The 25,053-nt window shown below is 37.6% G+C and overlaps 1 protein-coding gene across 1 annotated transcript; it reads right to left on the reverse strand.

Moving 5' to 3' along the window:
* Positions 1–15,667: 15,667 nt before the first annotated feature.
* Positions 15,668–19,106, reverse strand: LOC122824683 (serine/threonine-protein kinase pim-2-like). Its single transcript, XM_044105543.1, has 9 exons — positions 18,980–19,106; positions 17,994–18,278; positions 17,788–17,907; positions 17,575–17,669; positions 17,312–17,359; positions 17,009–17,224; positions 16,160–16,337; positions 15,871–16,041; positions 15,668–15,759 (listed from the first exon to the last, which is right to left on the reverse strand). The coding sequence occupies exons 1-9, from the start codon at positions 19,023–19,025 to the stop codon at positions 15,668–15,670; spliced, it is 1,251 nt and encodes a 416-aa protein (XP_043961478.1). The 5' UTR covers positions 19,026–19,106.
* Between the last annotated feature and the right edge of the window lie 5,947 nt (positions 19,107–25,053).

Raw genomic sequence — 25,053 nt, forward strand, 5'->3', positions numbered from 1 at the left:
ATTTGTGGCAGTGTTTGCTGGTCCGCAGGGGGTGAATGGTGGAGGAAACAGGAAGGGTGGTGGTGGTGGGTGGAGTGGAGGTGGGGAAGAGAGTGGCTGCGCGTGGCTTTTAACAGGATGACGCCGACTGCTCAGTGTGAGATTTGAGCAACCGTTTGTAGATGATGGATACATGAGTTCCAGAAGTTGCTCAGTCAAAGCATGATTTTATTTCATGTCAAAGTGCTTCTAAGAGCAAGAATATAAAAAGAAGGGGGGGACATCAACTCAAAATCCCTGCTGATAAACGACAAGTGTTTTAACTTTTATCACTAACGGGTCACTGGAGAGGGAGAGTGATTAGGCGGTCCCACAGTAGCTGGAGTGGAGGGTGACTGAGGTCTCAGGTAAAAAATAAATAAATAAATATGGTAATTCACACACACTTTTCCTCATTTTCTGACTGTGGTTTCTGAGTGCTGACACCCGTTAGAGTTTGTGTTAAAACCCGGAGATGGTCGACGGACGCCTGATGGGTTGGAGGTGAACATTTCCTCCGCTGGTCTCTCTGTCGATGCCAAACGTTGTTCTGGAGTTCACAGTGGACCGAGGCCTGGAGTCTGACTGCTGGACGGCCGCAGCTTTCTTTGAGGAGAAACCAGGACTGTGAATGCCCTCTGCAGAGAAGTAGCAAATGTAGAAAAATTATACAGTTTGTGACATTCTCACACATACACAAAGTTTTAAATCAAGCTGGATTAGAAGATTTTAAAACATGTTTCAAATAGCCATAAAAAAAACTCCTTTAAAGATAATGACAAAGTAGATCTAGTTTAGGAAATGAAAAAAGGAAAAAAAAAATCTTCAGATATTTTGGCTACCATCTAATTCCTGTTTAAATTAAGATTTTAACATTTAATGTTTTTATTTTTTTGTAAGAATTTTGTAAGAATACAATTGTATGCTTATTTGTAGCATAATATTTAATATCCTACAAAAATCAACGTAATAAAAGTAAAACAGTAAACCAAAACTAGACCATTTTTTCAAAAATATTGCTACATATTATGGGTCATAAGTAAAACGTATTCAGGTCCCCTCTGGTGTTTTCAATCATGATCAACAAAATGTGGCTTCATGGACAAAATGATAACAAATCATTTAACATAAAAATCTAATCTTTATGACAGTATGGCACCGCTGTGGAAAAGACTAGAGTTTGCTTAAAGGCACATAGAACGACACTCTGTGAGCAAGAGGAAGAACTGTGATTGGTCTGATGAGGCAAGACGCTGTGCACAAACTGCCCCCATCACAACAAGGTGTTGGGAGCATGATGCTGTGGGGATGCTCTCAGCAGCACATCCTGTAAACGCAGAAGGTAAAATGAGTGAGGTGAAATCCTGAAGGAGAACTAGTTTACATCAAGGTGGGTGTTCTGGAGTGGACCAGTTAAAGCCCAGATCTGTTCACAGCTGATCCCCACCAACCTGATGGAGCTGGAACAGTCAAGGAGGAAAATATCAGCCTGACTGAGAGTGATGCAGTCTGACTCCCTGAGGGGCAAAACACTGACTGGAAGGGAGGGAATATTTATGCAATCTCTTATTTCATGCTAAATACTTTTTTTTAAGTGTAATTATTTTGTCGAAATCAGCTTTCACTTTGACAAGGATTTATTTACTTGTTTTTTTTTTTTTATCAAAAGACTCAAATTGTGTCAATCCTGAACGATTTGTAAACACTATAAAAAGGATTAAGAAAATCCAAAGCATGAATACTTTTACAGCTATTGTATCTACAGTATCAGTTAGATTTAAATGTAGCATCTTTCCATATCTAATCCCACTCAAAATGAGTCTTTTAAGCAGCCTTGAGAAAGATAAGCCGCCCCCCTTTGCCATAAATCTTGTTATTTACAGGATACAATTAAAATGGGTCTGTTCTGGGGTTTTTTTAGTGGATCTCGGTTTAAACAAAGTCTTACTCTCACTCAGTGTTCCGGCTTTAACAGGAGCTTTGTGGGGGTCTCCAAAGAACCCCACATTAGGGGGCGGAGATAAATAAATAACAGTGTAAGGGAAGCGCTCTCCCAGCAAGAGACTTCACTGCTCATTACACGGTTCAACGCTTTCGCACACATAAAGCAACCCACATTTTATTTATTTTTTATCGTGTCAGTACCAGCACACCCTCCCTGTTACAAACAGCGCTGTTCTGCGCTCTGAAAGTAGCAGCAGCAGCAGTGGCGGAGGTGCTGGTGGTGATCCATTGTGGGGAGACAACAGCTAATTTATTGTGACATTTATCCTTGCTGCATTTATTTTCTTTGTTTGTTTTTTTTTGTTTTTTTTGCCGTTTCTTCAAACCCATGAAGCTTAAACAGAGGAGGACAAAAGACTTAAAAAAAGATTGAAGAAAAAAAACAAACTGAAAGCCATTTCTTTTGTTGTTATGTCCTACACCAATGTTTTATTCTGTTGTTTTTATGCAAGATCAGCTCCCGCTGACTCACTCATAGCTTCGTGATCACTTTAACGTTACAGGGGTCTTAAATTTAAGCAACTGAAGTTATACTTATGAGATTCAAGGTTATGGTTGAATAAAGGAGACTTCTTCTCTGAGCCGGGTTAAAGCTGCAGCAAGTAACATTTATATATATATATATATATATATATATATATATATATATATATATATATATATATATATATATATATATATATATATATATATATATATATATATATATATATATGTGTGTGTGTTTTTCTTTTTACATATTTGTCATAACTAGCATTATGTCAGGACAGTTCAATATTAAACAGATGAAAGCTGCTCTGTCTTCTCCCAGTGCTCCCAGTACAACTGCAGAAATACACCACAACCACTCCCTTGCTAAGCCGCTTCCCCTTGCTCTTTGCTAAGCTACAGCTGGCTCACAGCAATATAGCCTGCAATCAATGCCAAGACTAGTTAGCATAGTCACTAATGACAGAAGATAAAAGGTTTCTCCTGGATCGGTGAGTTGTTTTTCTGCCAGTAGCACATTGAGCAGTGCATTCATGATGGTGATTGACAGCACTAAGACCCTACTGCTGGATCTGATTGGTTGTTTTTGGGAGGTCGCGTTTCTTCAGATGGCTGAAGATGGAGGACCTTGATCTTTTTCACAGTCTACTTGTGTTAATCTGTACAGTCACAACTTGACAACAGTTTTAACAAATATGGAAAAAGCCTATATTTGTGTAAAAGTTCCATTCTGCAGCTTTAAATCCATGAAGCAGTGCAGCAGCTGTTGTGACCATAATCTTAGTCCTAAGATTATGGTCTCCAAAGAAGACAAGTTGTGTTTTTCCTTGTGTTTTCTTATGCTCACTTATGCTGTCCCAAAGCAATCACGTCTTCGACAGAAAGTTGCCAGTAGAGATCATGCGAGCTCCACTTTATTGGAACAGGAGAGGGAAAATGTTCGAGACATTTCGTTTCAACCAAAATCACCTTCGCAGAAAATCTCAACAACATAACAAGATCACATTTTGGCAGAGCTCCTGCAGCCAGTTAGCATTGGTGTTATTAGCATCTCAGGCTATTGACACATTCAGGCTGTTCTTGAGTCGACACAGCTAATGATGCAGAGCGCTTTCTTATTGCATCCCTCCTTGAAAATGGGTTCTGAAGAAGGAATCTGATGACTCTTTCAGCCATTCTCGTCACGTTGCCGGGCCTCAATGTCAGTCACCATGCGGTTGCTATACCAGGGCGTGAAGATACTCTTAAGAATGCTCTCAAAAGCAGACTGATAAAAGGAGGTGGGGAGAAATGTCACTCACAACAGAATCCTGAGAAAAAGGCATGGCAAGGTGTGTACTGGTGAGTTTCCAAGAGAAATCCTCAGACACATGTCCACAATAGATTTTTTGTATGTTTTTTTATTTTATTTCATCAGAAATAACTTTACTAGCTGAATTTTGTAAAATATCTAAAACCTTAGCTTATGTATACTTAGTGAGTTTATGGATGGTCAGTGCTGAGTTTAGCAGTGAGATAATCACTAATAATGAGCAATATAAGCAACTTCAAGAAAGCCTAAATTTCCTCCTGCAGCATACTGCAACAGAAAAGAAAAAAAAAAAAAAGATATTTGTGGTCTGTGATCAACACTTAATACAATAATAATAATAATAAAAAAACTACTTCAGAAAAACACAAAATTAGTTCAGGTGAATATTCTGGAGTGTCTGCAGCTGTTATTACAAAGAGGAATGAAGAAACTCTACTGGCATAAGAACTACAATAAGAAGCCATTTCTCTTTAATTCCTACTAATGAAAGTCCTCTAACTTTCCCACTGTCCTAGCTAGATGCTCAGGAAGAACAGAGCACATGTGGAGTCAGGCCAACACTTGTGGATGATGCAAGAAAAGGGGAGAGGTACATTTGGAGCCTGTTGGGACTGTGGAAAATTTGAGGTTGATAAAATGTGTCACTTTTTTAAAATCAAATAATTTCTTTTAAAACAAAATCCTAGTGTACGTTCTCAGGAACGTACGTAACATACTCTTAGGTTCAGTTCAGTCTTTATAATTGTTCCATCTCTGCATTTGAAATTGTAGCACATTCAATTTGATAATCAGATTAGTCGGGCTGGTGCACACTTCTTTTTTTTTAATAATTCATAAACATTGACCAAATAATATTAATATCAGTATTAATATGGATATTAATACTGATATTAATATTATGACATTTTGATGTTTCCGAAACAGCTTATTTTTGAAAATGAGAATCTATTGTCAATTAAGTTACCTGGTAAAATAAAGGTTAAATTAGTGTATTTTGCAAAACTGCAACCAAAACACTATTTTTTTACGTCACAGGAGTCACATGGATGTTTCTTTCAGGTGGAAAAGAGAGAGAATAATAAAGTTTTTTAATGACTTTTCATACACAAATGTATTCAAACGGGATTCAAATTGTTTCTTGTTTCTGTGAAGGTTCCTGAGAAACACAGCAACTGTGAAATTGGGTTTTCTGGACAAAGGAAAATTGGCAAAATTCTGCGCACACTTGTGATTTGTGAAACGCAAATTGTGAGAAAGTGTTTTTCTGTTTTTCTGACCCTGGACCTAATATTTTCTCGAGCACAAGATTGCCTTCAATAATTAACCTACATTTTAGAAATATGTTAAGTTGGATGGCATTGTTACTCTTAAAAATAAAGCTGGAACAAAACTGGGATCATTTTTCCAGCCTCATAATTACAATGATGCCAGGATGTGCATATGAGCAAGATGTGAGGTCTGAAGCAGGTTTCTGTTGTTGAAGAGTTGCACGATCACAGCCTTCTCCTAATTTCCTTATTTTCTCTGCAGCTCACACATTAAGCACTTAACCCTTGAGGCATTGCTGTACTCCAGTCCAAGGCTTCACAGCATACATTTTCAACTTTGTCAACGAAAAACACTGACTGTCACACGGTGAGAAAAGTAAAGAGTAAAAATGGCAAACTGTGCGTGCCTGCGTTTACTGGGTGAGTTTGTATTTGCTGGAGTGAAAATAATCTGCCTTCATTCCTCCCGTCCGCTCTTCCACACAGAGGGAGAAGATTGGAAATTGCGAGGCAACAGGTAGACGCTCTAATTATTTGCCTCACTATCAAAGACATTTACCATGGCTGGGAAAACAATGCCGTTCCGGCGCTGGAGCAGAATAGGAAGCAGTGATTTAGTCACACACTTATTTGCAGCAACAGAAAGCCACCGGCGGCATCACGCCACGGTGCTCAGCAACTTCACAGGGCTGATTAGAGAGGAATGAGTCGGGAGCGAGACAGAGACGAGTGCGCTAACAGTCATTATTCCTCTGGTTGATCTTTAAAGCGTTCTACAGCTTCACACCTCATATAGCTAGGACCTATTTTTAGATGCATTGTTGGTGAATCAATTCTAGACTAACAACTCTGTAGGCTGAACAGTGCTTCAAGATAATTACTTGTAATTAAAGGTGGGAAAAAAAAAACAAAAAAACAAAAAAACAAAAAAAACTAGTTCTGTAGTTTTGGTAATTATGTTTGTCAGACTTTGTTGCCTTTTATTGCTTGGATATAAAGTCCAGCAGCGTCACTTGACTAGTCCACTCTTTGTATGGTACATGGGTGGGACTGAGGTTCTGATGATGAGTAAAGACATCATGATACCAGAGGTTACTTAAGATTCACTTAAGCCACAAAAACAGCCTTCACTCAGGTAAGACTTGTTCCCTGGCTTGACTTGGACTCTAGATTTGAGGCTTACGTCTTATTTGCTTTTTAGGATGCTGTCACTACAAGAATTCATGCAAACAAAATATCTGACTTTTTATGGATCCATCATTTAAAATATGACTGTGGTTCAACTGATTATCACAGACACAGTGGTGACTGTTAAACCTGCTTCTTATTCTAGTCTTTGCTTCAGCTGCTGTTACAGAACAATTGCTTGCTGGAGGCCTGCACTGGATCAGATTTTAGCCCACTGCTAGTGTTGGCTAAAATCTGTACTGAATCGTGAGTACGGATGCAAACAATTAATTAATGAGTTATTAGAATAAAATGTTAGCTTAAATCATTTATTTATTTACGTATTTATTTTGGTGTTGTAGTGGAGTCGTCTTCCAGCAGAGGGCATCACATTCTTAAGCAGAGTCAGGTAGTACAGAAATAAATATGGTGGGACCATACCAGTACAGGGTCTGGTGTGGGATACAACATGCACTTTGTGAATTTGAAGAATGTTACAAAGAAATCTCTAAAAAAAAAAAAATGTTCTCATAAAGTTTTCTGGCATTTAGCAAATAGAAATAGTTTGGATTATTCTCTGATTTAACTTCAGTGAGGAAAAAGAAAAAAAATCTGTAGGCGTCCTTTAATTCTGTATGTAAACTTCTGGTATCAACTGTAACCTTTCATTCTACTACCATGCTGGGTAGTGGTACACTGCCATGACCTCCTGATCAACCAGTGACTAAAGCAAACCTACAGAAAAGTTCAATGAATCATCGACATCAAACAGAATGTTATTTATGTTGTGCTTCAGGTTTAATTAAATGTTTGTCAAGGTGTAGACGTAAAGTCCTTATTTTAAACTTAACAGTACACAATGATTAATGATATAATTGTGGAGCTTGCTACAGGAATGTTGCTGTTGCTAACTCCACTCAGCAGAGCTGACACATTGATTTACTGACTATTGTTTTCACATTTAAGTGAAACCGCTGCTGACTGGAAATGGAAGTTGAGTGTTTTCAACTTTTCTAGCCACAAAAAAAGAGAAAAACCAATGGTTGCTGTGGATTTAAAAAAAAAAAAAAAGAAGACAGCATAATGTCTTTTCCTGCTCATGTGTCATGTGTTTTATTAATGCATTTTAAATCTGAAAAGTAGAGCAACACCCACATGAAATCTGAATTATCAGGCTTTTTACTCCCTCTTTCTCTCTCACTGCTGGTGCAGGCACTTTCTCAAGTTTGTCTTTAAATGTCAGAATTCACAGCAATATCTTTTCAAAAGAAGTCAATTGTACAGAATTGGAAGTCAGGTACATACTTTCAAACTCAATCCTTGTCATTAAAGAAGGCAGGTGGCAAAAAAAGCCATGCGACAATAATCACAAATGTTATGTGATTCTACAAAATTAATATTTTGTTTATTAAATAATATCAAACAAATACAAACAATAAACAACTGAAAGAAATACAGTTTTACATTGCATTATCTGGATTCTCTCTAGATAACTCATTTACTTTCCTCAGCATGTTGGCAGAAAAAGAACCGTATTGTACCACAATCTGTTTCATTCTGTGAGTTTGCTTGTCTTTAGAGCTTTAATTTGTTCTGCTTTGGGGTTTTTTATGCTTTAATTTTCAATTTTTGAGTAAATCTGCTAATCTGACATGCTTAAAAACATAAAATGGTAAACCTGATCTTCTCAAACCAGATCACTGTGGGGAGATTTCTTTATGAAGAATGTTTCCTTCATAAACAGCCAAATGTTCATTAGTGCTCACACTGGTCTGGTCAGTCATGGGGTTGAAACAGCTGAGGCAAAGAGCACAGATGATTTACACGTCTATCCTCCAACCTCTATCTTTGGTGATGGATCATGATGCTGGATAGAAATGAGCTTTCTGTGGCCTCAGCCTTGGTGGTAAGAGTCTAACTGAGATGTCTCCACCCTAGGACGACACAACAGGGACTGCACATAGATTCCGGTTTAAGAACAAAACCTTCTGATCTATTAGAATTAACAGAAGATAACACGAATGGACAGAAGGCCACTAGCAAGACAATTTGGTAACTAATGACAGTTGTTTCTACCAAATTGATTATTAGGTTTTCTTTAACAAGTTGGTTTGAACTTCTTTCACCAGTAATGGTGAAAGAAGTTCAAACCAACTGGTTAAAGAATAGTTACAATAGTTACAATAGTTACTTTACTCAAACATTTGAAGGCAGTATTCTGTAAAATCAACCATTTTCAGTTTTAGATTATGCTATAATATTATTCCCTCATCAAAAACATACCTGTAGTGTTCCCTTGATTCTTTCATGCATGAATCCTTTATTCTCCCATGGCAACCGTAAAGCTGTACAAAACGCCTTGGTGGACCTAGCCCCGCCTTCAAAGCCCAGCTCCTCCTTGGAGTTGCAGTTTGCAAGCTTCGGCCTCACAGAGAAACCCCCACTCTGCTCCTTCAGACTAGACAGCAACAATTAGCAAACACCTGGTGGAGTTGTGCACCTGCTGAGCTCATTATGTAGCTACTGCTCAGAGCAACGCTGGCAGAAACGTTAAAGGTTTACTAGAGAAGACATGTTGAGATGACTTCCTGAAGACAGAATTTCTCATTTTTGATGAGACAGAGGTGCGGTTTCTAGGGATTAAACTATGAAGTAAAATTTCTTTTAAGCCATATTTTGTATATGCAAAATTTTTACAACTGAAGAAATATGAAAGGGCTAGATGCTTTTTTAATGATAAAATGCAGTCATCAGAGGTTTTCTTGTTGAGAGAACTGAACTGCAACAATTCATTGCTATTTTCAGCTCAAGACAAAAGTGGGCCCCCCCCCCCCCCCCCCCATTTTTGGTCAATACTGAGTTCAATTCAGTTTCAGTGTCCCTGATTATAGTGTGTATAGTGATGTCTGTGTCCAGAGTAAGCATGCAATTGAATTGGCTCGGAGTTTGAGATCAGTCCTTCAGCCACTAGCAGCAGGTCCGTGTCAAGTCTCCCGCTCCTGGGAAAATTGTTGCACCTTATTTAGGTTTAGTGGCAGAGAGAAAAGGGCTTCAGAGAGTTGAAGAGAAGTGACCATTATGCAGTCCTATTTACTGCAGCATTCGGGGCACAGCCACATTCACACAATCAAGTATCGGTCTCTTTCCATCTGGTGCCCAAACAAAGGATCCACTGCAGTTCTTCATCAAAATGAGTGCAGATTCCATTTCCCTGAGGGAAAACAACACAATGAAGAGTCAGGAGGGTTAATGATACTTGTGAATAACTCTGCACGTGGGCCGTTTGAGCCGAATTTTCCGTGAGAAGAAGGGAGTACCTCAGAGAGGGGGAAAGGAGAAAGGATGATGCTCAATGACAGTGATCCATTTTGGATATAATCAGGCACTGCTGCTTAGGCTATTAAAAACAAATTAAGCGAAAGCACAATTAGAGGGCATTGTCATGCAAATGCCAAAAGAAGCATTGTGTTTTGTTAGAACACATGTTAAATCTAATTAAAGTGAACTCTAGGCTGTCTGTTTGGTTCTTTCAGGGTGGAAAGAAGAGCAGCACAGTGAATACACGGGATATACGCATGTCTAGATGGACAAACTCAATATGAGCCTCTTGTCATTGTTTTGTCTTCACTCTTTCAATCAAAATATTGTAATTTGGTGGTACAAATCACCATAAAATAGGCAGATTATAAATATCAAGACTCACAAGTGTCTGAGTTGGCAAACAATTGGTTACAGTTCTTTGGATAACGATACTCGCCAGTGACAAATTACTGGATCTGTTACTGAGGCATTAGTGATACTTTGTGTTTTTTCTATTGCAGGCCATCTAGGGGTGGACATTTTTGTACCATTTATCATGCAAAATGTCTTATCACAATAAGAATTTTGATTTATTGTTCTCAATAAATTCCATTTAATGATTCTTAAAAAAAAAACAAAAAAAAAAAACCTGATAGTACAATCATGAATGCTATTTTACTGCTTTCTTTGTTCTACAATCGCATCAATAAATATCAGTAAATTTAAACAATTACTTCTAAGTGTGTATGTGGCATTTTGAAGAAGAAGTCCATTTGAAATTGGAATGTTGTTTTTATTTAGTGACACTATGAACACTGTGCCTTTCAGTCACAGACATAAAGTTACCTAAAATTTGCACAGGACGTAGATTTTAATCATTATTTGTATCGTCATCATGATTGTATGATTGTACTAAATATTGTAACAAATTTCTAAGTCTGCATCACCCACCCTTGAGGTCAACTCTTCAAGACCTAAAAACTTGAAAAATGCTGAAGGTAGCTCCACTTCCAGTGCTGTTGGTAAAAAGTCGGGTTAGCAGTTTGGCTAAAGTGTTTTTGCCCCAGTAAGACACACAGTGTCTGCAGACCTACAGGAGGCCATTCCATTTCAGAAACTCTGAACACCATTAAAATACCTAAGGAAACGTGCAAAATGGTCTCAAATGTATTGAGGAGAAATATTTTCACAAGTCATTCTTAATAAAATGTAAATTACAAACATACTTTTTCCATAGTCCCTATATTATGTCTGCCTCATTTTCTATCATAAACAAACTTCTCAGATGATCTAAAAGTAAACTTCAATTTAAAACTGTTGGGGGTGTGACTAGTTTTTATACTTACATACGTCAACAAGTTCAGGCAGTAAGGGGTTAATACTACCATTATATGAAGAGAAGAAAAAATAAATTGCCAATGAATGTAATGATGCTAATAAAGAATAGCAAATGGCAGTGCTTTCTTTTTGAGTGTTTGACAAACAAAGGTACAGCAGTGGGAAGGCAGATCCCTCTCCACCGCTGTCACACTGCACCTCCATGGAAAATCAAAGAGTCATCTGGACTGTGTGTAACGAAGTGTGAGGTGTTCCAATGAACCCTGGAGCCACCGTCCAAAAGATGGCAGGCAGGACAGAGTGCCAAGGCTGACTATTCTATCATCTTCAGTCATTCAACAAGCCTGGTCAAGACAACATCATATTCACATGTTTGATAGGTGGACAAAAGTGCAAAAGTAGTTCTGCAACATGTTCTGGATATTTTTTCATTTGACCTACATGTTTACAGAGAACAGTTGTCTGCTCATGGTGGGAGCATGGTGGAGTTGCTCTGATACATTAGTGTGTAAAAAATAATGATTTTACACACTAAAATGATTTCCTTTAATAGACTTTTGTTCACCTTTTCTTTTTGGTTGAGATATTGGAGGGTGTGCTGGGAGGTTGGGGGGTAAATGGACCAAAAATCTTGGGGCCAGGGTGCTTGAAAGCTTCAAAACAATAAGTAATATTTAAAAGTCAACTCTTTGTTTAACTGTGGCCAGTTTAGAGATTTAAGATGGGCATCATATGCTTGAATGTTTTGGTTAAAAGTCTTGCTACAGTGATTTGTATCTGCAAAAGTTTAGTAAGGGACTAGTTAAATTCTGTCAAAAACTGTTACAGTCAGAAATGAAGATGCAGACCAGATGCAGAACGTTTCTTCTTTTCTTCAACATTCTTTAGGTTGACTTTAGATGCATTTCTAAGCGGGTAACATGCAATCTGTGAAATAAGATGCACAGGTTTCTAAAAATCAAGACCACAGCTTAAAGTCAAACTTAGGTTTTTGATATATCAGTGGTTAATATCTGAAAATTCCTGCACAACTAACTTTTGACATAAGTGAACTGCAGTTGATCTTATACAGTCTTTTGCCTAGAAATGGCAAATTAGAAATTGTTACAATAATTGCACATTTCAACCAATGTTTCTTGATAATTACAATCCAATAACATTACCACAGCACCTTTGAGAGCACTAGGAAATCTTCCAAAGTGTAAAGAAGCAACGACAATTACCGTACATTGATGTTGTGAATTCAGAGAACCCTTATAAAGAGTTTGACGCAAGCTGCAGAGCACAGTGTTTACAGTTTCCACCAGTTGGTATCTAACTGGGATAAAACTGCAGAGAGTTATGTTTGCTTGGAAATGCCTTGAAAAGGAGGATCATATTTATATGAAGAACTGAAAGAAAAAACAAATTGGATAAAAAAATCCAATTAAAGAACTGTATTCATCCTAGAGTTACACTTAGAAACTGACCAAATGAGAAGACTGACAGACTATGGGTTGGTCCAGTTATATGCTTTATTATGTCTAAAGTCGATAAGTCAATAAATCCAGCTGAAGAATCAAAGTTATTATGACTTTGTATGTTAAAATCAGCACAAATCAGAACTGAATCAAAATCATTTGCATGTTTACACAGAACAACATTGAGTTGAAACCCGTTTTAAATCTCAGATGACAGTAACTACAAAAAAACAGAACAAAAAGCTAAACGCTCCACATTTCATATTGAGCTCGTTTTGTTTACTTTATTATTAAATGGCTTATCTCTAACCTAAGAACTCTGAAACTAAAGGGAACTAAAGGGAACTTCAGGGAACGGATCGCTGCCGTTTGTACAGTCAATTCCAGAGCCACTTATTAAAACTCTGTATCATAACCTTTACAAATGATGTCTTCATGCCAGCTGCGCAGCCACTTCTCAAAGCAAATGGTATTTCAGAAACATTTGCAGTGAGCCACAGCCACATGAGAATCCTCTCAGAAGAGCCATAAACAGTTTCTGTTTATGGGAATGATTGCCAAATAAACTCATCCTTATCCCCTCTCCTCCATCTCTCTCTCTTTCTCTCTGCATGGAGGCTTTGCTCACAAGAAGCACAAACATCAAAGCAAAGTCAGTCATGTGATTGGTTCTGAAGTGCTCATCATACACTTCTCCTTTCAGCCCCCTCCATGTGGTGCGCATGTTATTCCTCCCAGTGTGGGGTGAGCGCAGGCAGCGTGCGGATGCTAACTGATGCAGTGTGTTTGCTTTAGTTAATTGGATTCTGAAGTAACCATTGCTCACTCCAGAGGCCATAATGAATTCTCTTCCTCTGTGATTACAGTGTAATCATAATGCACAATCTCACTTAAATTACTGCAGGAGTGACCATGAACAGTGGCAAATCTGCTGCATTGTGCACACAGTAGAAGCAAATAAACCGAGGCGTTGCTCCGTTTATTCCCAGAAGTGGGGAAGTTAGACCATGGTATCTGCCACCAGATCTCAGCTTCCCATTACTTCCCATTACTTCCCATTGCTTCCCATTGCTCCCATTTCACGTCTTGCTCATTCTAGATGTCCTAGAATGAGCAAAATATTATATTTTCGGACTCCAAGGGTACATTTGTGAATATTAAACTATGAGGTTGTCATAAATTCAAGGTACAATATTATGTAAAACATACTTGTAGTGTTGTGTTGATTCTTTCATGCATGCTTGAGAAATCCTTTCATCTCCATGGCAACCATTCAGTTGCACAAAACACCTTGGTGGACCTAGCATTGACTCCTCTGAATTGCAGTTTTCAAGCTTTCGAACTAAAGAAATGGCACTGTGTGGCTGGAAAATACATAATACTGCTCTGTTAAGATTGAGACCATTTATCAGGATTCCAATTTGTGTGCTTGTGTGAATATTGGTTGTGACTTGCAATGGTGATCACTTGCCAGGGTGTTTAAACTGGGGTGCAAAGCAAGATCAGCATTTTTGAGTTTTACATAATGTTATTCCATCATCTAAAACATACTTGGAATGTTGCTTTGACGTTGTCATGTTGGAGAAATTCTTAAATGTTCAATAGCTCAACTCAAAGCTCCACTTATTTCCTCAAAGCTCAGCCTTGATGCTGCAAGGCTGAGTCTAGATGTTATTCTCCTCTACAGCTTTACACCATTCAAGTATTTGAATCGCTCTTGGTGTGAACCTCCCCCCATCCTGAAGGCATGTTGCCATGGGTGACCACGCCAAAGGTCAAAGTCCCAGGCCACTCAGAGCTCAGGATCATGGGGGTAAGTCAAACCCCTCCACCACGTTAAGGTGGCGATTCTACGGAGGGGAGGAAACCAGCAGATTGCATCAAAGCTTCACTTTAATGCAATCCCCCGTCCTGAGCAAGCACGGGGCGACAGTGGAGAGAAAATCCCTTTTTTACCAGGACAAAGCTCTGGCAGAACCAGGCTCAGGATGGGCAGACATCTGCCTTGACTGGCTGGGGTTGGAGAGGACAGGAAAGAGAGACAAACACAGGGACACTGGTAGGAAGATCTGCAATCTGAAAAAAAACAAGAAAAAAAAAAACCCTGAGAGGTCAACAATGGTGACAACAAATATGACAAAGAAGCAAAAAGGAAGGATAAAACATATTTTTTCTATAAACATACACATAAATATATATCCAACCATTAAAATTTACCTACAAAAATGTACATACACAAATACTGTATTAGAAAAAATATGTGTGAATGTATGTGTCTGTACAGCAAAATCTCAGTTTCAAGTATATTTATAGAAATACATTCTTTCAGACAGACATTTACTTTGACATTTACATATTTCTATTAAGCAAAAATATGTAAATATAAGAGGAGGTATTAAATAGAGATATAGGCAGAAACAAAAAAAGATGAGTAAAAATGAAAATATATAAAAATGGCAAGCGCGACTTTGAGACCAATACAACGCCTCCTCGAGCAAAGCAACATGGCCCTCAGAACAGCAACAGTAACAGGAACAAAATAAGCAGAAATGAAATGAAAACAAAACCACACCAAAGCCATCAAACCCACACTGGTATCACCAAAGGACAACAATCACTTAAACACAGAACCACAATAACTCAGTCCCCAAATGACACATTTTGACAATCAAGCCGCCTATGGGAACAACAAAGCATGACCTATATTCTTCAAGTAGCTCAATATGGGTGTTTATGAACTGGGAAAGTAAACACAAGTCACAGTAAAAGTCTATTTTTCTAATAGATAATTTCTTGACTAGAGAACTAAAGGACATCAAAGAACCCCAAAATCTCAAAGCCAATTGATTCCAGCCCAAGGACAAAAACAAACCCTTCAGAGAAAAGCCACAAATCTCTAATTAACCTTATGGATATTGTTCTGATTGGAGGTTTTGATTAGATAATCAAACCGGAGCACCCGGAGAAAAAACAAAAATAACCAATTAAAATAAAATAAAAAGATGATCTATGTACAAGAGGCCAGTAAAGTAGGAAACAGGAAAACCTGGAAAAGTCAACAAATATCAAAATAAGCTTCTAAATGTTAATGATGCTAAAAAAAAAAAAAAAAAGCAAATATGATTTCAAGAATAGAGGAAAAAATAGAAGGGAACAGGAAAACCCAGAACGAACTCATAAATCTCAAAGGAAGTTGAAGCCGAAGCACCTGGAGAAAAGAGAAAAGTTGCCAATAATGCTAGAAAAAGTAAAAATGTATAAGTGCTGTGAGTGTGTGTATGCGTGTGAGGGTGTGTGTGTGTGTGTGTGGTCTACAAAAACCACGGGTGGCCCAGCAGCTGTTCCAGGGTGGGACGTTCCACAGGGTCAACCATCAGACACTTTGTCAGAACATCTTGGCAGTCTAGAGGGTCAGAGGTCAAACAGCAACAATCAACTGACCCAGAGGAACAAAACAGAACAACACAGAACAGATATTTTGGTGCTGTGAACTACGCTGATAAGTTTGTCTCACTCTTGGAGAGCCTTTTGCTGATCTTCAGCTTTTTTGAGAGGAAGTTTGAAGTCTGGAACTGATGCCTGTGGACTATTTCATACAGGACCACACCCAGCTGCCACACAGTTGTAGGTCCAGCCCTGTAGTTAGCGTTAACGTACCAGTCCAGTGGGAAGTGGTCAGGAGTACCTTAAATATGTGTAGGAATAAGACTACCAGTAAAATGACAAATGACAAAGAAAAAGAAATATTTTCCCCAACTGCATTACTGAATGAGAAAGGATCGGGTTCAACGGTCCATTCGTACCACAGAAAAGTTCATGTTCTCGTCTGTCATCAAAGCAGCTTAAACCAAAGTCTATCAGATAGACTTGTAGACCTTCTGCAGAGGTTTTAATCAGGATATTTTCCACCTTAATGTCCCTGTGGAAGATGTTTGCATTCTGAAGGTAGAGCGCTGCTTCTACTAGCTGTTTCAGTATGATCTAAAGGAAAAACATCACATGGTCAAGAACAGCAGAGATACAGGTGTTGTTAAGAACAATACTGCGTGGCAAAAGTCTTCATGTCTGTTTTATGTTTTTCTCATTCAGCTACATTACAAACACAAATTTCAATGTATGATATTGGGAACTATGATATCTCTTCAGTTATAGCAGCAAGTCTTCTGGGGTAAGTCTAGACTTTGCATGTATAGCGACTAAAAGCTTTGGTCAATCTTCTCTGAAAAATCTTAAGGTAAGACAAAAGATGAAGAGTGTCTTTGGACAAACGTTTTTAGCCTTCCTATCCATTTGGTGATTTAATTGTAGCTCTAGCTGTGTGCTTTTGGGTGTTGTCATGCTGGAAGGCAAAACTGACAGACCTTGTTAGGCCTGTTAGTGAAGATGGATCTTCACATCTTACTAGGTTTGCATGTATACCATATTCTTTGCATTTTTGTGTGATGGACCAAAATGGTCCTTGATGGCCTTCCTGTAGGAAGGCAATGGCCAGGATAATGTTGGTCAGTTTTTAGAATTTTTTTTGTAAAAACAACAACAAATTACTCTGTACTGTATTTTATAGCCCTGACTGTAATCACATGAAGTGTGAAAAACAAAACAATGAAAGCATCACATTTGACAATATCTCTAAAACTCGTTCAGCAGCTAACCTTAGCCTCCTTGTCCTTAAGGCAACCTTTGTTCTCCATAAGGTAATCTGACAGATTGTCAGAAGGCATGGGCCTCTCCATCACTATGATGAGGTGTTCGTCCAGATCGTACCAGTCCAGCAGGGTCACGAAGGCTGAATGCCCCAGTGAACTGCTTAGGCTCCTCATTTCAAGCATGACAGCCACCTCCATGGCCAGCTCCCTGCCATTCTCATCCTGAAACATTGAGACAAACAGGAGAAACCCACAATGCATCTGGAATCCACTAAGAAGAAACACTGCTAGATGCTGTTGCTCATATACCTTATGTTTGATGACCACATTCTCTTTTGGGATGCGCTTGATAGCCACCTATAAAATAGAAACAAGACTTTGGTTAGCATGTTAGGGAGGCAATATCCTCCAAGAGATACAGTATTTTGTACTTTCTATTGTCAGATTCTGTAAAGTTGGTATCAGTGGAAGTTCTCTGACCCTTATCAACTAAAAAGAAAAACAATAAAGTGAATTAAGTGGGCGTGTGCGTGAGTGTGTGGGTTGGGGGTGAAGGGGATTGTAACCCTTACAGGTAATTTATCCTCTACCCGATATCCAGCAAACACGAATCCAAAGCCTCCTTCTCCCAGTTGATCCAGCTCAATATATTTTTCGAGGAAGTCACCTAAATATACCAACACATGTTCAAATATCAAAGCATCAAAATAAAACACTTATGTTACCTAAGAGCTAATTATGGAAGCTTTGTCTCATGAATGCTTATGTTACAAATCTATCACTACTTTGAGAGTCCTCTCTTTCTTCGTCCATCTCCATCATTTCAGTCTTCTTCCTCCTCAGATTCCTCTTTCTTAAATCTCCTACTCCTGTGCTGCAAAGTGCCGGACTGAAGCTGCTTGACTCTAACAATGATAAGAAAAAGCAACAATGTGACATAGTAACATTCAGTTATCATAACAGAAAATGAGTGAGTCCAACACAAGCCAACCTGAGCTGATGTCCCAGGAGGATGGACTCTCTTTGGTCAGGAACCGCTGCAGGAGTCCCTTCTTCTTCTTCTTGGCCGGTGGTGAAGATTCCTTTGCCTCCTTTGTGGTGTTACTCCTAAATCTCTTCATGGCTCTGTTCGGAACCTGGCAGCTTGTGCAGGCTCCAGCCATTTGAGAGACCATGATCCGTCTCCTGGGGGTCTCATCTGCAGCTTTTTTCCTTTTCCTTGGTCTGCTGTCCTCAACAGACTCTGTGCTTGGTGACATCATGCTGCTGTTGCTCTCTACAGTGGGAGAGAATTCAATCTTTTTATTATATATATCTTAACAAATATATATATTTGTTAATATTTGTTAAGATATATATATATATATATATATATATATATATATATATATATATATATATATATATATATATATATATATATATATATATATATATATATATATATATATATATATATATATATATATATATATATATATATATATATATATATATATATATATATATATATATATATATATATATATATATATATATATATATATATATATATATATATATATATATATATATATATATATATATATATATATATATATATATATATTGAATATATATGTATATATATATATATGTGTATATTTGTATACAGTTAAGTTTTGCTAAGCTAGATAGGCTAATCATGTGACTCAAAAAATGTGTTTTTGTTATTTACGTTTTGACCCTCTGTTCACTTTAATCTAAGTCTTCAGTGCAATTGCAATCTTAGTATGTCCATCTTCAGCTTGTCTGGCTCCTCTAAGAAAAAATAAAACCTATACACACCCCTGGTCTTGACTATCAAAACACAACTATAAGCTGACTTTCCCTTATAAGTGTCAAAAATGAACAAAATCCACATTAATATTTCTCTCTCTACAAACTTAAACACAAACCATTTTTAGACATTTTTTTCTGAAACTCAAACTCTTTTACCTTGTCTCCTGTTGGCTGGTGTTTTACTCTTCCTTTTACGTCCCATGTTTTTTGTTTGTTTTTTTTGTTTGTTTTTTTTGGAGGGGGGGTTGGTTGTAGATTTTAGTGTGGATCCTTTCGCCTTCAAGCAATGGCAGTTTTAGCTTTTTTAGTTTTGTCTCACTCTGTCAGAAATCTCTGACAGACTGAGCTCAAACAGAATGTTGGGTTCCAATATCAACCATTGTGACAAGAAAAAGAACATTCCAAAATTTTGTCACAAATGTTAAAATGGGGTTGATGTTGCCTAGCAGCCCTATGAATTAAGTCTAATCTTGAGTACACAGAAAAATCCCCAAAATCAAACTGGTTCTTTCTTGTGAGTTTTCCAGGGAAAAGTTGGTCAGAGCAATAAACCCTTTTTTTTCAACTGCTGCAAAATCGCTGTTGTGAAATAAAGAATTTAAACTGATAAAAGAAATGATGCCCGAAATGATTCATACAAGCAGCTAATACCTATATTTTGTATTAATTTTTGGCTATAATTTTAAGTTACAGTGAACTACTGTCAATTCGTGATCTGGTACTCACAGATTTTTATGTTGAATACAGAAATATTGATAAATATAAAATATAAATATAAATAAATATAAATATTGATGAAAAACCCACCTAAACCATATTTAACATATTCTAAATAAAAGTTTAAATATCTCAGTTCAGCGCTACTTGACACCCCATTGTTTTGTTTTAGTTCTCTGTAACCAGGGAGACTGTAGACATTGGCCTCTAACACAGTTTCATCTGAGCATATTAATGTATGTTAAGGTACATTTGGTAAATGACCAACTAAAATAGGCAGTTGTAAGCTTTTTGGGAAATCTTAAATATTTATGAATGTTAGGTCTTCCCCTGTGAATATGAATATCTTAGGCCCACTAAATTTAGCTTTGATTTATTTATGTAGAATATAATGTTCAACTCTATTAATAGTCTTTGTAAAGCAATTAGCACCAATGTCAATCAGTCTAGAAAAGTGATTTCACCATCCTGTATTGTATAGCTTAACACATGTTTTATTTGTGTTTTTATTTAATTTCCTATTGGGATCAATAAAATCTTTTTTAACTAATTATATATTCAATGATATTTGTAATCCATCCGGAATGTTAATTGTGTGATAATCTGAACAGTAGGGTGACCAATGAATCGACCAGCAATTACTACACATTTGTGCTATTTTGTTTTCTTCCTTGCTATGCATTTCAGACGCACCATGTGGAGAAGATAGTTATCAACTTGTGTTAAGACAGTTTTGCTCTACAGAAAATAAATTCTGAGCTACTCCCTCATTGCATAATTAACTTTGTTACATGAGAAAAACTGAGTCTGGCATTTAATTAGACAGGGATGGAAAATAGGTAGATGCTAAATAAACAAACAGAAATAGAAGATGAGGCGAGTCAGAGACCAGAAAGGAAACATCATAGATAATAGAGAGTCCATGAGGACAGTGAGATTATTAATGGAATTATATCACCAAAAATTACAACTGTGGTGTCTGTATGTGTGTGCACATGGGGGCGTGTGTGGGGGTGTGTAGGCGTGTGTATATGACTGTTTGTCCTACGCGTCTCTGTTCTGCTGGGTGGCTTTCAGGCTCTTTTAGCTTTGAGGTATTTAATTTATCAACAGGCAGGAGAAAACTGTTGTTAACTGCAGTAACAACAGGTTCTACTGTAGGAATAACAGCAATGGGATATTGCAAGATGACCTTTGCAGTCCAAGTACTGACATCATGTTCTGTCTATGATGGCAGAGCAAACAAAGGCTTTTGTCTGTAACCAATCTATATTTAATGGGATAATTGACAATATAAGAGCATTCATTCAGCTAATACATGGTGAAATGCTTCAAATCAAGGCAGCTAGGAGGCATTGGCCTGTTTTTAACTTAAATGTCAGGGAGTTTCCTTTTCATGTGTTCTGTTAGAGAGCAGAGAGGATCAAACAAACTCCTTTTATTGCATGTAAAAACAAAATTAAGTTGCAAATAACAAGAATAAAGTGCTAGATGCTAATTTTTAAAAATAACTTCTTCAATTAATTCAAATTAAGAATTAATTGAATGAGATGCAGTAATCAGTGTACAAATTTGTAACCCCAGTAAATATTCTCTTTTTTTTTTTTAAGAAATCCATAGGTCTCAATATATTATATATAATACTTTATCTCTGTTCAGTTGAAATTAACACCGGTGAGGTTCGGATGCATATATGGATGATCGGAAATCGTCCCACAAGCAGGAAGCGCACTACAGCACAGTATTCTGGGTAAATACAACCAAAGCAAAAGTGACAGAGCTATTTGTAAAGAAGGGAGTTGCACTTAGTGTCTTCCTCAGAGGTTTTGATGTGGTTTCCATCAGTGGTTCTTAGTGCAGTGCCACCCCAAAGAGTTTGGTTTGCTTGACACAGTGCTGTGTGAAAGACAACCACACATGTAGCAATTTTGGGCCCCAATCAAATCAAGTTTCCCGGACTATCAGGTATGAAAACACCCTTCAAGACTATTTCAGAACAAGGAAAGTAGCAGAGAAGATCTGACTTTTGTCTACATGCATCAACATCATTGCAGATGCTGACGACTTTGCTTCACTTTATATCTAAAGTGCAGCCAGTAAGCTCCCAGCACCAGTGGGGCTGTTTGTTGGACAAAGAAAGATATTTTTCGATTTTACTAAAGACGTTTGTAATTACCAATATTCCATTATTGTCAGAATCTCAGGAAACCTAAAAACGTCCCAGTCACACTTAGTCACATAGTCTGGGAATGAAAAATACTGCAACAATTTGCCACCAGAGTGATGCACATCAAAGCGGTGGAACAGCTTGCGTAAGAATTTTTTCATTCAATGTGATGCTTGAGGAGGACATTTTTTTCTTTTCTGATTAATAGATATAAACTTAAACTTCTGGAAGCTTTATTGGCCACATAAAAAGAATTTGCAGTGAAAATCCAGCAGTTTCTAAAGCATGTTTGTTAGAAAATGAACAGCTTTTCACACAGGGACTGAACAACAGCCCCCAACATTAAAAAAGAGAAAAAAAATGCACTACCTTGGAAAAATAGAAAAAGCCTTTTTTGTTTTTCACATTTTGTCTCCCTATGTGTTGATCTATTATATAAAATCTGAATAAAACACATTGAAGTTTGTGATTGTAGCATACCAAAATGTGAAAAAATTGAAAGGGTTTGAATACTTTTGCGATCTAAAGAAAAGGATACCAATTTCATGCCACCTCTTCAAAGATGGTCAATGACTCTCAGTGATGGTTTAATAGAGAGCAAAATGGCTCAATAAATTAGGAAGGTCTACAGCCTGTAAATTGCTTTCTGGTTTTTTATAGTTTCATTTAATCTTTCTAATATATGAAGGAGATGAAGGGATGTAAAGGTAAGAGACAAAAAATTTTGATTTATTGCTATGATTACAGCATTAACAGCATGTAAAAGGTGTAAGATTCCATTTAGGCTATATTGAAACTGGCAGGGAAGCAAGTCTGAAAATCGGACTGGAAAACTGGAATAACTGAGACTGGAACCAGAATCCTGGAACCGTGGAAGACCAGGAGAAATAGATGAGGTAGATCCAGAAAGTGGCCATTGTCATTAGCATAGTGCAAATTATTTGGACATGATTACTGGACATTAATGCTAATATAATGGAGGATATTATCAAAACTAAGCAATTATTTCCATACATATACATCAACTTCTAAAACCTGGATTTATCAAAACTGGATTTTGGTGGAATTACAAAACTTGTAATTCAGCGTCTCAATAATCTGCTTGGGTGTAACCATTTGTGATTAGTTAAGTAAATCCTGCAAGAAAACACACACACATATATATATATAGCAACATTAAGAAAAGCAGAGAGTGTTTGAAACGAGTGCCCCTAATGCAGGGGTGCGCAAAGTTAGTCCTCGAGGGTTGGCATCCTGCATATTTTAGTTCTCTCCCTGGTGGTAGTAACAACCTTTTCAGCATGTCAATGTACTACTTAGGCCTTCTAACAAGCCATCATTTGATCCAGGTGCATTAAACCAGGGAGAGAACTAAAACATGCAGGATGCGGGCCCTCAAGGACCGACTTCGTTACTGTCTGGAAACTTTTCACATTAAGTGAAAACAGTTTGACTCTACGTAACCAGCACTTTTTGTCACTCACTTTATCACTCTCACAGACAACTAAGTGAGAAAAAATAGCAACACCCAACTGCAGCGTACTTCGAGCCGTGTCTTCAGCGGTATGAAACGAGTGTTCCTGTTTCCGCCATCACTCCAAATTTGTGGTTCACCAGAGAGCCGAGTGCCTCTTCGGAAATGGTTTAATTTTTAACGGCCTGAAAAAGGACTAAACCCATCAGATTAACTCCACAGAGAGATGGATTAAGGCACGGAAAGGGGCCAAAGTGAAGGAAAAGCAAATGTTAAATATCCAGTTGGATCTTTCAGTCTGAAAGTTTTATAAATTTTAAACACATGAAGATGAATGTTACTTTTATATAACATGATTTCAAACTCCCACCGTTGAAGATTCTTTCTTCTTTGTAGCACATTACACACAGTGTTTTCACAAATACTTGAAACACCTCGAACAATGCTTACGCCTGTTTTAATAGTTCAACCACTGGTTATACTTCAGTGTACATTAAAGCTGCAGTATGTAACTTTATATATATATATTTACATATTTGTTAAAACTGTCACTATGGAGTGACAAAATAGTATAATACAGAAAAGCTGTAAAACCAAAAGCTCAAGCTCCTATGCCTTCTCCCTGTGCTAAGTAGAAAAAACTAATCAGGGCCAGGAGGCGGGTCTTAGGTTGTCAATCATGCCCTTGCACACACCCTTTGAACCCTCCGCTCTCTGTTACGTTATACCTTCGCCCATTCAGCAAAGCTTTTTGGGAATGCAAAGGCTAGTTAGCACAACCAACAACGACAGCGGATAACGGGTTTTATGTAACGGTGAGGTCTTTCTTAGCCATTAATGAATTTAGCAGTATGTACAGGAGGTTGATCAATGGTACTAAGACACTCCTGCAGCCTGTAATTGGTTGTTTTTGTTTGGTAGTGGTGCATTTATTCAAGATTGATCTTTTCACAAATTATCTGTCTTGTATTAAACTGTAACAACATGGTGACAGTTTAAACAAAAAAACAAAAAACAAAAAAAAGTTCTTATAAAAGCTACATCTGCTGCTTTAATATGCACAGTGGAAACCATCTTAGCACTACCACAGAAGCTAACATCCCCGGTGGTTCTTATCTCCACTGCAGCAATGAAATGCTAGTTAATAGCATGTCAAGTGGTAGTGCTCTGAGGTATTTCCAAGTCTTACTTTGAAATATTTTAGTTGTGTTCTACGGAAAAGGCCACGGCTAGCTGTGGCTCCACTGTATTTCTGTTTAATTTCAGTACATTGAGCTTCTTTGAAAAGCTGAGTAACCTCTGGGTCACCCTGCAGAGCTACATCACTGGACTCTGTGACCTTCAAGCTGAACCTCCAGAGATTTTGATGTGGAGCTCCCTCAGAGTTTCCCTCCAGACGGGATGCCCTTCAGGCCTCCTGTGCGAACTTTGACCCTCATCTGGCCCAGAAAGAAGATATTCACTGAAAAAAAGAACCAAAACCAGCAGGAGTCACAGAGGGAGAAAGCAGGAAAATCATTAGACTGATCTGACAAAGACTGCAAGAAAACCAGGCGTATAAAAATTGAGATGGGTGATCAATGATCAATGATCATCTTATAGATATAAAACATATATAAGATTACATTGGTTTTGTCTTGACCTTCATTGTGTGAAACATCTGTACCTCATTTCAAATTTGTCAGATTTTTTTTATTTTATTTCAAGACATAAGGAGCCTTTCTATTTTTTTAGGTTTTATTCTTTCATATTTATCCTACCTTTCAGTGAGTGAGATCAGAGGATGAAAACAAAGCCAGTCGATAGCTCTTCAGTTAGTGCTTGACGTCAGAGGAAAACTACGTAAACTATCTCTGTGTTGAAAGAAGAGAG

Source organism: Gambusia affinis, linkage group LG21 (genome assembly GCF_019740435.1).
Source record: "Gambusia affinis linkage group LG21, SWU_Gaff_1.0, whole genome shotgun sequence".
In the NCBI taxonomy this organism is placed as follows: Eukaryota; Metazoa; Chordata; class Actinopteri; order Cyprinodontiformes; family Poeciliidae; genus Gambusia; species Gambusia affinis.

What these genes read in the sequence shown, in the direction of transcription:
- LOC122824683 (XM_044105543.1), bottom strand. Translation starts at nt 19,025, where the DNA reads ATGGGACGTAAAAGGAAGAGTAAAACACCAGCCAACAGGAGACAAG. An exon ending in CTCCTGGGACATCAGCTCAG is followed by an intron (nt 17,908 to 17,993) that starts GTTGGCTTGTGT and finishes TATCATTGTTAG; the next exon opens with AGTCAAGCAGCTTCAGTCCG. An exon ending in TTAAGGACAAGGAGGCTAAG is followed by an intron (nt 16,338 to 17,008) that starts GTTAGCTGCTGA and finishes TTTTTCCTTTAG; the next exon opens with ATCATACTGAAACAGCTAGT.